Genomic DNA, 14941 nt, shown 5'->3' with positions numbered 1-14941 from the left:
TTTGAAGATGTACAGGGCAGACGAATAACCTAAATATATAAAGAAGTTACTGGCATATTCATTAACTTTATATGTTATACTGTGACAGGCCTGGTTTTAACTGTGATTATTTTTCTTTTCTTTCTTTTTTTTACAGTTTAAATGCATCAAATAATGATAATAAAGATCACGTGTATATACTTACAAGTCTCAATATCAGCAGAGGACAACTTGCCATTCACACCAAAGTGAATTCGGATGAATTTACCCTAAGAAATAATATTACAGGAAGATTAGTTTCCACTTTCCAGAACGTGTTGACACAAAAATCACACACTATAGTGATATAGGCTATATGTGACAGAGCAGCCTCTTACATTATTCTCATGTTCACAAATACTGTACTTCATTCATTGTGTTTGTGTCATGCTATGGTATGCTTAGTGCTCGTATTTTAACGTCAGTCCCACAGAAGGTGCACATTCTGCGGTGACTGGAAACTAATGTGATTTTGTGTATTGTTCATCAGATGCTGTATGGAGGGGGAAAGCTGCTTGAGGCCTATCTGTGTATCTTGGTGTGGTGCTGAATAGTAGATTACTAGTAATATATTACTGTTGATTGCTACACGGGGAGCATCTGGAGTGGATTGCTACTGCACTGGGGTTGGTTAATTCGAACCAGGGGGTGGAGTCTTTAGACTATATAAATGAGAAGAGCGCAGTTGAATTGGGGCTGCAATGGGGAGAGGCTGACTCCTTTGTCTCTCTGTTATGCTGCGTTCAGATGAGCTCAGGCAAGCGGTAGACGGCAAACCGGAAGTCATTTTAGTGGACGGGAGTAGAGCGGCAAACGGTACAGTAGTCCGGCAGTCGAAACCGGTGACGGTAAACGGCAGACGTGCCGTTCAAAGTTAAATTAATTTATCTTTTTACCCTGGTACAGGACGGAATCTGGAACCGGATGTTACGTAGCTCCATCTCACGGGACAAATTCGAGCAGAGCGCCAACACACACAGAACACACATCAGCCAGCAGTAGCAGAGAGAGCAGCATGGAGCCACCTCAACCACCGCAGCGCGCGTTTTCATTTTGCGCGAGCGCTTTAAATAATTAATTAATGTTGCCGTACCGTTCCGTCGGGCATATTTTGTTCTACCTTGCCGTACCGTCCAGCAGGTGGTGCCGTTTGCCGTCTACCGCTTGCCTGAGCCCATCTGAACGCAGCATTAGAGTTAAGATGCCTTATTTTGAGTTACTTTTCACTTGTGTTGTCCAGCGGTCCAGGTTTACCTGCAAGCCTGCCTCCATGTCCATATGACATTTGTATGGGTTTTCACTAACTTTTAAGCCAATCTACAATCCCACTTGGTAACAACACGCATGACCTTTATGTGTGAATGTTGGGGTGGCACTGAAGTAGACTTACAAATCTGGAAGAGTTGTCATTCCTGATGGTCTTGGCGTTCCCAAAGGCCTCCAGAGCAGGGTTCGCCTGGATGATTTGATCTTCAAGGGTTCCCTGGAGATGAAGCAGAGATAGTGTTATAAGTCATGCACCATTGCTTTTACTGTATAGAACAGGGGTTTTCAAAGTGGGTGACGGGGCACCCTGGGGTGCCGCGACGGCAGTCCAGGGGTGCCGCGAGATCATTTGATAATATTTGGAATTTATTTAGACAGTGTCATTTTAAGCTTGAAGTACACAGTTATTTTCAGTCAGTTCTAACCAAAATTACTATTATCTCAACGTTTTCCTCGCAACATAATCACTAAAATATCATTACTGTCAGGCAGAAACCTCTGTCGCACAAAACTAGTGAAAACGGCCGATCTACAAGCACACAACGCCTTGCATCGCGAGGTGTTGTGTGCTTGTAGATCTGCTGTTTTCACTAGTTTAGTACATTTTATAGATGATAAATACAAAACGAACGGTTTTGGACATACAAGGTTTCCACCCGACAACGACAATATGCTATAAATATAAGGTGCTCGGAGTGAGAATTGTAATGTAGGGGCTCGGATAAAAAAATATATTTATGGGGTGCTCTGAGACAAAAAAGTTTGGGAACCCCTGATATAGAAGACAACATACTAGGTTTTCTAACTAGCCATTAAGGCCTTGAACGCATTATTACTTTATTAACCATTATTTTATGCTTTAACTATAAAAAAAAATAGCAGATATACAAGCTCACAGCGCGGCACAGAGTGTTGCACTGCGAGCATGTACTAGCTTGTATTATTTTTGAAAAGTCTTGAAAAGTATTTGAATATTTTGACCCGATTCTATAAATGTCTTCTAAATCCTTCTTCTAAATAAGTGGTTCTCAAACCTTTTCATGTCAAGGACCCCCAAAATTACATGTATTTGGCCGTGGACCCCCCATCTCAAAATGTGTTGTTCCAGCGACTCCCCAGAACTTATATTATTATATATACTTATATATTTGAGTTAGGCTACAAATGTTCACCTTTATAAAGATGCATTCAAAGATTTGCCAAAAATGCAGATCTACAAGCTCACAGTGCGGCACCGAGTGCAGCGCTGTGCCTGTGAGCTGGTAGAACTACAATTTTTTTTTAATAGTTAAAGCATAAAAGAATGGTTAACGTGCTAGACTACAAAACAAACCTTTTTCTCCTGGGCAGCATCCTTCTTTCCAGCAACGGCTGCGATGCTGGCAAAGTACTGGATGACTCTTTTAGTGTTCACAGTCTTCCCTGCTCCGGATTCTCCACTGAGGGCAGAAGAACAAGTTTGATGTTTTTGATTGTTTTGTTTCAAGAATGTACGTGATGAGCTTTTTTCTTTTATTTCTCTATAGCAGATCAAGGTGATGACGTTACTGAAACGCTTTACTCACGTGATCAGGACAGACTGATTCTCCCTGTCTGCAAAAAAGTTAAAGATATGATAATAAAATTCAGTAGGCCTACTAATTTGGGCAGACACATTGATATATTGGTGGACAAACACAGCAGGGGACTTCAACGTTTTTTAATCTAAGGACGCCTTAGCTGAGAGAGAGGTGAAGCAGGGACCCCCACCACATATCGTATGACATTGTGTTGCAGAGTCAACTTTTCATATACACATAGCTTCATAGAAGTTTTTGACAGCACTGTCATGTTGGATTCACGTTAATGTGTATTTAACCACTTAAAGATGATACACCATGCATTTAAAAAGTATTTATGTCATATTATTGTTTATGTCCCAAAAACGTTTTTCAAAAGGTTTGAGGCTAAATTACCACTCCTGAATAGAGAGCCTCTCATTTTTGAATGGCTCTCAGAGCATTTTCAGCTGCAGTACCACCTTTGGCCTGAACTGCGCCACCCCCCCCCCCCCCCCCCAAAAAAAATCTTCTTGAAAAAAAGAATTCTTCAAAAACGGCCGTTTATAACGTCACAAACGGCAGCAAATCTGGACTGCCTGTTTTGAGAACCTGTGGGATGCTTTTAACCTCCACCTTCCCAAAACCAGAGAAAGACACAACGGTCTGAAATGGGACTTTGTGAGGATAGAAGGTGCCAGTGGGACCCCAAAAAAAGGGTTTAAAATAGGAAAAGTGAATTTTCATGTTGTATCACCTTTAAACCATCAGTAAACTTGACCTTTCACTCTGTACTTTTCCCTCCCTGCCATATGTACAATACAAGCTCTCAGTGTTGAGCTTGTAGATCTGCTATTTTCGACTGTGTCAAACACAGTTACTCTGAGGAGTCCCTGGACCCCCTGTTGAAGACCCCTGATCTACAGCAGTGGTTTTCAACCCATTTCACATCAAGGTCCATTTTTTAATCTGCATTTTAGCCACGGATCACCATTTGATGACATTTAGCCTCTATAGTCAGGGAAAATTAGCAGAATACCTGTCAAATCTGGGAATACATTCCTTACCAAACAATTTCTTCACCAATGTGTTTGTAAAGGTGTCTAGTAACATACAAAGATTGAAATTCAACATCCGTAGCAAAATGTTTGACAGCTAGGGTAATTCTGGGTCTCATTCACTTACTATACACTACTATAAGGGGAAAAAGATCACTCCCAAAAATATGCTTTAAGTGGAATGTGAGGGGTCTAACTAGGTGTTTTTAATTATTCTGAATCCATTGCAAGCATTTGTTTTGCACGAAAAGCATTCCTTGGGCTAAAAATGACTCATCACTGAATCATAATTTTTATGGGCTGTTTTTAGCCCAATTAATGTTTTTCGTGCAAAACAAATGCTTGCAATGGATTCAGAATAATTAAAAACACAGAGTTAGACCCCTCACATCCCACTTAAAGCATATTTTTGGGAGTGATTTTTTCCCTTATAGTACAGAGTATAGTAAGTGAATGAGACCCAGAATTACCCTAGCTGTCAAAGATTTTGCTAGGGATGTTGAATTTCAATCTTTGTTAGATATGTTACTAGACACCTTTAGGAACACATTGGTGAAGAAATTGTTTGGTAAGGAATTTATTGCCAGGGTTTTATTAAAATTCCCTGACTACTAGACCCAATACTTAGAATATTCTGTTGTGGTTGGATAAGATTTTGTCCACAATGCCATGTTGTATTGATGTTGTTGGTACCATAGGAGAGATAATATAGGCAAACAATTAAAATAACAATTCCTCTACATTCTCTAATTGTGTAGACTTCTTGTAAGATAAGTAATGCAGATGTTAAACAATAATTTGACTCTTGAGAACCCTCCACTGTCAATGAAACAAGCGTAAAATTAAACCGATTTAATTTGGTCCCTAAAAGAAATGAAAAATACGTTGTTCACACTTTCAGAGCTTATCCGTGGTAATCATATGGGCATTCCTAACACTAGATGCAAAAAAAAAAAAAGAATATATATATATATATATATATATATATATATATATAGAAAATAAACCATTTTTGTGTATATTTATATCAAAGGTCCCTAAATAGGCCATTCTTAATTACTTCCTGTGAACAGAAATTCAAAAAGTGATGACATCGATAGGTCAGCTTGCATATAAATGAACCTTTGATTACATTCACCTGTTTGTTTCCCATTGCTGGCTCCCATTACTCCCATTACTCAGATTTTAAATCCCATCGCCTGAAGGGCTGGTCCCCTCGGATTGGTTCAGAAACACACAGGCTTCCTTTTCAAACTGAAACTTCAAAATAAAATACCCAAAATAGTCATTTCATTGGGTCTTTAAAGATATTTTACTCTCAAGAGTCAAAGATCAATAAGGGTCCATTTGGTTACCAAACTCTCCATCATTTAGCTGGGTACCACTCGGGACCCCCTCAAGGACCACTGGTGTTAACCCGACCGACCACTGGTTGAAAATCAAAGTTACTGATCAAAGTTAGAAGGTTTCCAGCAGTACCTGATAACATGTACTGGTAGGCGTTGTCAGACACAGAGAAGACGTGAGGAGGGGCTTCGCTCCTCTTCTTGCCTCTGTAGGCGTTGACCACTGACTGGTCGTAGACCGGCAGCCACTTGTAAGGGTTGACAGTCACACAGAACAGGCCCGAGTAGGTCTGTGGAGGAAGCCATGGTCACATTAGTCATATTTGGACTGGGGAACCCCCCAAAATAATCATAATGTTTTAACTGGGGACACCCCAAAATCATTTTGGGGACCCACCCAAAATTGCCATATTTGAACTGGGGCCCTAACCAAAACAAATCATAATTCTTGAACCGGGGAACGACCCCTCTCAAAATGGTTGCCTCTTTCTTATATTATTTTGACAATCTGGCCAATGTTTGACCAGTTTTTATAGTTGATTACTTTTGATGCAGTAATGGATGGACTTTTTTTTCTTTTTTCTTTGGTCTTAAAAAGTTCTTAAAATAATGTCCTTAAATTGCCACTTTACTGTCATCTGGGTACTCCATGTCCCCCTCATGTCCCCAGATGACAGTGAAGTGATAAGAAATAAAACGTTGACTCACGTAGATCATCCATGCTGCGTAGCGCTCTTTGAGGTTGAACAGCACGGCGGGCTCGTGGAGGAAGGTGAACATCGCCATGTCTTCAATTTTATCGTACTTTGGCGGGTTCTGGGGGTGGACGTTCTCCTCCTTATGGGTGACGTCCTGGAAAGAATTAGAACACAAAAATGTTAGATGTCATAATCTTTAACCCCAACCAGTGGTATTTTTTGTTTTGAGGGAAATGTACTTCGCAGTTAGTATCAAAACCTCTGCGTCATGTCCGTCACACTATGAGTCACGCTAGAGGAAACACTCAATGCTATATTTCAGACTTGTCGCCTATAGATGGCAGCAAAGCCCCACTGAATTCACCCTTTGTCAAGTCCCGCCCGTTGTCTCGACCCTCTTCACAGCCATTGGTTGCTGTATCTTGGTGGGACAAAAGTCCTTTCTCTCCATCCACTAGCATTGAAATTCAGTTGCTTCTTATTGTTATTTAGTTTATTCAATTCTCATTTTAAACTTGGTTTCAGTAAAAAGGAGCTTCTCAGGTGCCGTACAGTGAGTGACTGGGTACATGTTTTTTAAATGTTTTTATTTCTCAAAAGATTATGTTTTATCAAATTCAACATAAAAAAGGCAGAACCGGGCGGGACAAGGCAGAATGAGCCTGCTGGTTGGTCAGTCAGGGACCAATCAGAAGGCTGACAAAGGGTGATGTGTGTGTCTGTCTGTCTGTCTCTGTGTGTGTGTGTGTGTGTGTGTGTGTGTGTGTGTGTGTGTGTGTGCGTGTGCGTGTGCGTGTGCGTGCGTGTGCGTGTGTGTGCGTGCGCGCACGCGCGTGCGCAACGTACCAACCACCACTAATGGCAACTTCTTCCTTCATTCATACATGTTGACAGACTTACTTTTCCAAACTCAGTGTGCACGGTGACTTTGTCCCCGTCCCTGCCGGTGATCTGACCCTTCACGTACTCCACCTCGGGGTCGACCACGAAGCACTCCTTCTTCATGTCGAACGGACGGGTCTGCGCCTCCAGCCGCTCCTTGTCCGACTTCCTCAGGAACATGGCCGCACCCCCGAACTCCGCCATCAGAGCGTCCCCCATCTCTACGCTCTCTGTTGTTCACCTGCAAACATTTTAATCAGGAACACTCACGTCAATGTAGATTTAACCATTTATTGCAACAAATGGAACACAGTTGAACTTGGCGTTAAAGGGGCTCCGCGTTCGAAGATGTTCCCTGAATTTTGTACATGCATGCCTCCTAAGCAAAATCAAGGAACAATTTAGGAATTGGCAAAATAGATAGATAGTTCATGTGGTTAAAGAGCTGTTCATTTGCAGTCTGCCTCACAGAATGGACCCTGCAGCTCAGCTCTAATAGCCTGGTTCCAGTAGGTTCTACTCATCATCTCCATCAACCTCTGAAACCAATTGTTTCAGTGAATCAATCAGTGGAGTTGTTTTGGAAGGCTGTTAAAGGTGGCTGACCAGAAAGTAACTACCATACGGTACATCACACAGTGACTTGCCTTGTCTTGAAATCCAGTTGGATGACAGCGGTCTGGCTGGTCTCTGTGGAGAAATATGAACACAGTATAAGCAAATGAATTGCACACTCCAGTTAAGGGGACTGCTATAGGTGGTGCTATAGTTTTGTACCTCTCTGTTGTATGTGTCTATGGAGTTAACATTACTCTAAATAGACCCACAGGTGTGGTTACAAGATTGTCTTCCCTGTGTAGTCAAAAGGCCCAATCGAAAAACACTGATATACTGTAATGACATAATAAAATCATCTCCTCCCCTTTTTACCATATAACAACAACACTGTGGGTGTGGCTAACTTCAGCTGGGTCACCACCCAACCTGACAACAAAATAGTTAATGAACGTAATTTTAAAATGACGTAATCTATCAGTCAAGTTCTCCTCAAAATGACGTAAGACGATGTCTTTGTACCAACAGTACAAAGGCAGGGCCCTTAGCCAATGAGGTGCAGCCAAAGGGTAGATCTTTGTGCCCATACTTGGTGTTACATGCAAGCCCACACTGTTTTCATAGGAACAGTATTTCTAGTTTTGTATTGTTCTTACTTCACTTTTAGTGTATGCTATTTTATGACTCCTTCCATTATATTCCAAATGAGCCTGCTGGCTTTCACCATTTCCTTGCACAATAACATGTTTTCTTTTGATATGCATTGTTTCTATTTCATATTACAATGTGCTAATACACATAATATAAACTAAATCAATTTCCTATTCATAATTAGTTTGTCATCTTGTGTTGCCCACTGTTGTTTTTGACAGCACATTTTGATTTAGTTTTAGTCTTTTGAATCAAATGTCATTTAATTTTAGTCATCATTTAGTCACATGAACAGTTTTAGTTTTAGTCAAATTTTCAATTTTCAACTAAAATGTATTTTGGTAGGCCTTGATGGCATCGTAATGACCGATCACAATTTTGTTGTGAGCTTGTAGATCTGCTAGAGCACCTGAGAGCAACCAAACATAAAATGACTCTCTTCTCCACTAGTCCCTCCCTAACGTTTCAGTCTAGTTTTTATTTTGTTGACGAAATTGTCAATAATATTTAGTCTTAGTTTTAGTCATCACAGCTTAGTTTTTATTTAGTCTTTATTTAGTTTTCGTCAGTGAAAAAAGCGCAGTCAACAAAATTTTTCTTCATAGTTTTAGTCAACGAAATCAACACTGTTGCCTATAGTCTCTCCAGTCTCATCTTCCTGTCATCTCTTACCTTCAGGTGTCCTGTGTGTCCTGGGTGTCCTCAGCTCTGCTCTGTGTCTGTCTGTATTTAAAGGCGAGCATCGCACCATGTTTGGAAGGACGCTCGTAAATCCACTCTCACTGTACAGTAGGTGATCTGTTTTGGGAGGTGGAGGTGTGTGAATGTGAACCGATATGGCCTGATACAATGAGCTGTGATTAAAGGAAGGAGGGGGGAGGGAGGGCACATATAGAGAGCCTTGGTTCACCCTTTGTTTTACCTCCTATTTTGGAGGTGATGCTATTAAAGATTCAATGGCACAAGCTTCTGCTTTTATTGTTTAGCCCCTCACTGTCAAAGGCAGACACCTTCCTCGAAATGTCATTTTAAAATATAATCTAATTTAAATTCAACACTTTTTTTCATGTCAAGGACCCCCACAATTATTTTGTATTTGGCCGTGGACCCCCATCTCAAATGTCCACTTAAAGAATACTGTATATATTTTCAAAGATTTGCACAAATGCACAAAAAAGATTGTTCAAAAGTATAAACTGATGGTTAAAGTGGTTAAAATATATCTAATATCTAAAATGACACAGATGTTTTCCCAGTCTCAAAGGGTTAAAGTGAACAAAGTAATGAATGGCTACAATATTTTTCCATGTAATAAATATATCTATAGGAATTGTATCCAGGGTTGGTAGTGTTTGTGTAGCCTACTTTATGAAATGTGTTTATTCATCACACTGATCAGATATATTAGACCACCTACAGTATGAACAGTGAACAAGGAAAGACTGCTTTCATTTAGTATGATTCACACAAATGGAACACACTTCAGGACTCTCTGAAACTGATCTGGTCTCAACAGAGACATTTAGGGTGCTTATGGGGACACACTAGAGACATTTAGGATGATTCTTGAGGACACACTACATAGAGACATGTTGGATGCTTGTATGAGGACACCCTACATAGAGACATTTTGGATGCTTGTATGAGGACACACTACATAGAGACATTTTGGATGCTTGTATGAGGACACACTACATAGAGACATTTTGGATGCTTGTATGAGGACACACTACATCGATACATTTAGGATGCTTGTATGAGGACACACTACATCGATACATTTAGGATGCTTGTATGAGGACACACTACATCGATACATTTAGGATGCTTGTATGAGGACACACTACATCGATACATTTAGGATGCTTGTATGAGGACACACTACATCGATACATTTAGGATGCTTGTATGAGGACACACTACATCGATACATTTAGGATGCTTGTATGAGGACACACTACATAGAGACATTTAGGGTGCTTATGAGGACATACAACATAGAGACATTTAGGGTGCTTATGAGGACACACTAGAGACATTTAGGATGATTCTTGAGGACAGAGACATAGTGACTGCACCTTTTTCATGTAACCCATACTGTATAATACTGTATATCCATCTGTGACGTTTGAGGTTAGAATATTCGTTTTTCATTGTATGTAGCCTATTGTGTTTCATATGTTGTGAGCGTCCCTGAAAAAGAGAGCTTGCTCTCAACAGGCTTCTCTGAACGAATAAAGGAAAAAGAACAGAATCATCACAGTGAATGAATGTTCCAAGTTGTTACAGATGCAGACAGCTGCAGCTGTGTTCCCATTGTTCACGCTATACTGTACATAATTGGCACTAAAACTCTATAACTCAACACCACACTGTGGTGTTGCTTCTGTCTAACCTCATAAAGCAGTGGTTCTCAACCTGTGGATCGGGACCCCCACGGGGGTCTCCATTCTGGGGGGTCCCCAGATGACAGTGATGTGACAATTTGAGGACTTTTAAGACCCTTTTAATACCTCAATTACCTCAACTGCGTTACGCAAGGCGGTGTGAGCTTGTGTATTTGCTACTGTCACAATATCTTTCTGTGGAACCGGGTCAAACCAACTCAGACTTTGGTAGGTCTGCTTTCAGCTTCTGTGGTCCTAGACTACATTGAAGCTGACCACTCTTGTACCCTTAAATCGTTTTAGATCTCTGGTGACCAAACCCACAATTTGTGTTTTTAGTTTGGACTTGGTTTCTATTATAACTTCTATATGCCAGAAACAGTAAAAGGCATACAAGATGCCTTTTACTGTTTCTCAGTTCCTAGATGTACTGTTTTAGTTTTGTTTGTTTTTCAACAGTGATGTTTTTGATGTTAAATTGCTTTCATAGTGTACTACTCGACGACACTGTAAATGAGTTTAACGACTTAATGTAATTTCGATAATAAATAAATCTTGAATGAATGAATGAATGAATGAATGAATGAATGAATGAATGCCTCAACTCCTACATTCCAAGTGCTTGCCAGGGTGGGGGTCCCCAGTTCACAAATAGTTATTTTGGGGGGGTTGCGGCCTGAATGCATCATACATTGATTTATGGATCTATTAACAATTACAACATATCCAGGGATGTTTAGTTTAGTTTTTATTTTATCATGCGTTTATCATTACAGCCAATCTTCTATTTTCTTAAAGGTGCAGGCATGCCGCAGGCTGCAGCTGTCTATATTGTTCACCCTATCGGTACACATTGGCACCATGTAAAAGTCAAGAACTCTATAACTCTACAAACACATGGTGTTGCTGAAGGCAGGGCCATTGTTCGCCTCGCCTCTATCCTTGAGGACAAAGATAACACTTGTGAAATAGTTTTTGGATTCCTTCTGCGACCGTGAAGCAATGAGCTCTCTCCTTTCAGTCAAGAGTTTGAATTGCCTGTGAATAATATATAGGCCACATAACACTATGGCAGGGGTCTTCAATGTTTTCAGGCCAGGGACCCCTTAGTTGAGAGAGAGATGAAGCAGGGACCCCCACAACCTTTTCATGAAATCTACAGTTTCATTGTTTGACAGCACAACCATCAGTGTATTTTGGATTCATGTAAATTTGTGTTTATTTAACCACTTGAACCATCAATACTTAATAAACCTGACCTTTCACTCTTTACTTAGTCTGCTCTTTTTCCCCTCTACACCGAAAATAGCCGATCTACAAGCTCAGCGCGAGGCGTTGTGAGCTTGTGAGCTTGTAGTTGTGAGAATATCTGCTATTCTTGGCTAAAGTTCTCAGAATTTGGACACTAGGGTTCAAGTGGTCAATATAAAAAAGGAGAAAAAGTTTCTATCACACAAACATTTGAAGGACCCCCTGTAGTAACTCTGAGGACCCCCTAAGGGTCCCGGACCCCCTTTTGAAGACCCTTGCACTATGGAATAAGGCTAGTGGTTCTCGAGCTTTTCAGTCTGCGAACCCTCAAAATAATCATGTGTGAACTGGGGACCCCTCCACCCCCACCCTGATAGGCACTTGGGATGTACGAGATGAGGCATTGCATTTAGTTTGACTTGGTTCCACAGACAGATAAATAGTCGATCTGCAAGATCTGCAAAGAGAGCTTGTAGATCGGCTATTTTTTATTTATTTATTTAGTTTCCTCTTTCTTATATTGTCTGACCAGTATGGTGGAATTCAGATCAATCAATAATCATGAGAAAATGAGGAGACAAGACAATTACAATTATATTAAGACAATTATGGTGGTGGTCAAGTTTATGTAAACATGATATCATGGACAGAAATACAGTTTAACACTCTGGGCAGTGGTAAAGTAGTTCTGCCAAGAAGAATGGTCAGACACTAGAGTTATACTGTGTGGCTTCAAGGCCTCTGGAACGAGCTGCACCATAACAAGATAGGCTTTACCAAAACAATAGTTAGAGGTCTACTGAAGGCCTCTCCTAACTATCAAGTATTACTATCAACATAAAGACCTAGATATTAATATAATCAATGAATACATTATCTACTCTATAACGTCACACATAATCAATCATGATAATCTCTAATCTACTGCACCAGTTTTTATATTATTAAGTGTGCCTGCTATGCAATAGCAAAACACTTATTGTAATCCGCCATACTTAAGTCATTAATTAAGTCTTTCGCCACGAATTTCTGCACGTAATAACTGCCGCACAATTTACGCCACCGCCGCAATATATACATCAAAACGTGCGGCTCGGCCGGGAATAGGTTGCTATTACTTTTCTTTCCGATCCGCGTTACCATTGCGACGTAATTCGCAAAAAACGACGCCAAAAAACCCCATTGACTTAGAATGGGGGAAACTTCGGCACGTAATAACTGCCGCACGATTTACGCCACCCCCGCAATATATACATCAAAATGTGCGGCTCGGCCGGGAATGGTGTGCTATTACTTTTCTTTCCGATCCGCTTTACGATTGCGATGTAATCCGCAAAAAACAACGCCCAAAAACTCCATTGACTTTGAATGGGGGACTCCGAAAAAAACCCAGAAACTTTGGCGCCACATAACTCTGCCATACTTTTGCCTAGCAACGTCATTTAAAATGTAAAATGCTCACACAACTTTGGTCTTTTTCCGACCAATAGGGATGAGCTGTAATTGATTAAGCCCCGCCCCCTCTTTAACAGGAAGTGCCCTTCACCAAACAGGAAGTGCCTCTATAACTCATGAACCGTTTGTCGTACAGACTCGCGGCTGGTGTCATACCTTTTCTTTTTTTCTCAATTTTTTTTTCTCAAATTTTTTTTTTCTCAAATTTTTTTTTTCTCAATTTTTTTTCTCAAAAATTTTTTTTTCTCAATTTTTTTTTTCTCAATTTTTTTTTTCTCCAAATTTTTTTTTCTCAAAAAATTTTTTTCTCAAAAAAATTTTTTTCTCACATTTTTTTTTCTCAAAACATTTTTTTTCTCAAATTTTTTTTCTCAAAATTTTTTTTTCTCAAAATTTTTTTTCTCAAAATTTTTTTTCTCAAAATTTTTTTTTCTCAAATTTTTTTTTCTCAATTTTTTTTTTCTCAAATTTTTTTTTTCCCAGAAACTTTGGCGCCACATAACTCTGCCATACTTTTGCCTAGCAACGTCATTTAAAATGTAAAATGCTCACACAACTTTGGTCTTTTTCCGACCAATAGGGATAAGCTGTAATTGATTAAGCCCCGCCCCCTCTTTAACAGGAAGTGCCCTTCACCAAACAGGAAGTGCCTCTATAACTCATGAACCGTTTGTCGTACAGACTCGCGGCTGGTGTCATACCTTTTCTTTTTTTCTCAATTTTTTTTTCTCAAATTTTTTTTTTTCTCAAATTTTTTTTTCTCAAATTTTTTTTTTCTCAAATTTTTTTTTTCTCAAAATTTTTTTTCTCAAATTTTTTTTTCTCAAAAATTTTTTTTTCTCAAATTTTTTTTTCTCAATTTTTTTTTTCTCCAAATTTTTTTTTTCTCAAAAAATGTTTTTCTCAAAAAAATTTTTTCCTCACATTTTTTTTTCTCAAAATTTTTTTTTCTCAATTTTTTTTTTCTCAAATTTTTTTTCTCAAAATTTTTTTTTCTCAAATTTTTTTTTCTCACATTTTTTTTTCTCAAAATTTTTTTTTCTCACATTTTTTTTTTCAAAATTTCTTTTTCTCAAAAAAGTTTTTTTCTCAAATTTTTTTTTTCTCACAAAACAATTTTTTCTCAAAAAACTGTCGTTAAAGTGCGACCCGTCATAACGGCCAAAAATGCTCCAAAACGCCACTAATTAGTCGAAATGGCTGACTTCCTGTTTGGTTTCTGATTGGCTGCTGGCCTTGTGACGTGGGTAGAGCTGCGAGGGCCCGGTCATCGCTGCTTGCAGCTTTAATTCATTAATCGTCCATGACCTTAATTGGGGCCTATTTCGCCAAACAGGAAGTGCCCCTCACCAAACAGGAAGTGACCCTTGATCTCGTGAACCGTTTGTCATACAGACACGCGGGTTGCGTCAAATGAAATAACGCTAATGCTAACACCAACCGCTACACAAGGTTGCACAGACTTAGCGAGCTGCAGGCACACTTAAAATTTCTTAGAAATTTTCTCTTCTAGTTGTCTTTAAAATCAAATCTAACCTTTGAGCCCTTTATGTGATGATAAACAAAAGGTTTCTCACCATTATTGTGAAAACAACGTGACTAAATGTCCAGTGACTTTGGGCTTGTTTTTTCATGTTTTTCTGTAAAGTTGCTTGTAAATGTGTCGTTGCAGGTTGCAGTTTTTTGGGCTTGCTTGTAAAATGTTATTGCATGTATTGAGCTTGTTTCCTAACGTGTAAACCAGTGGTTCTCGAACATTTTCATGTCAAGGAACCTCAAATGAATATGTATTTAATAGACACCACACCCCCCTCTAAACATAGTTGTGCCAGGGAC

The 14941-nt window shown here is 39.5% G+C and overlaps 1 protein-coding gene across 1 annotated transcript in view; it reads right to left on the bottom strand.

Moving 5' to 3' along the window:
• The window catches only part of LOC308282420 (myosin-7-like), a gene marked incomplete at both ends in the record, with an annotated part of 44875 nt that extends 37850 nt beyond the window's left edge, over window positions 1-7025 (bottom strand). The window contains 7 exons of the mRNA XM_080722765.1: window positions 185-248; window positions 1409-1501; window positions 2618-2723; window positions 2850-2877; window positions 5360-5516; window positions 5935-6078; window positions 6825-7025. Of these exons, the coding sequence (XP_080578891.1) occupies window positions 185-248; window positions 1409-1501; window positions 2618-2723; window positions 2850-2877; window positions 5360-5516; window positions 5935-6078; window positions 6825-7025 (793 nt within the window). The remainder of the gene's footprint in view (window positions 1-184; window positions 249-1408; window positions 1502-2617; window positions 2724-2849; window positions 2878-5359; window positions 5517-5934; window positions 6079-6824) is intronic.
• Window positions 7026-14941: the final 7916 nt, after the last annotated feature.

Source organism: Nannobrachium achirus (genome assembly GCF_963921795.1).
Source record: "Nannobrachium achirus genome assembly, chromosome: 3".
Taxonomy (NCBI): domain Eukaryota; kingdom Metazoa; phylum Chordata; class Actinopteri; order Myctophiformes; family Myctophidae; genus Nannobrachium; species Nannobrachium achirus.
The sequence above is the reverse complement of the archived record's forward strand: the minus strand, read 5'-3'. Positions and strand labels throughout refer to the sequence as shown.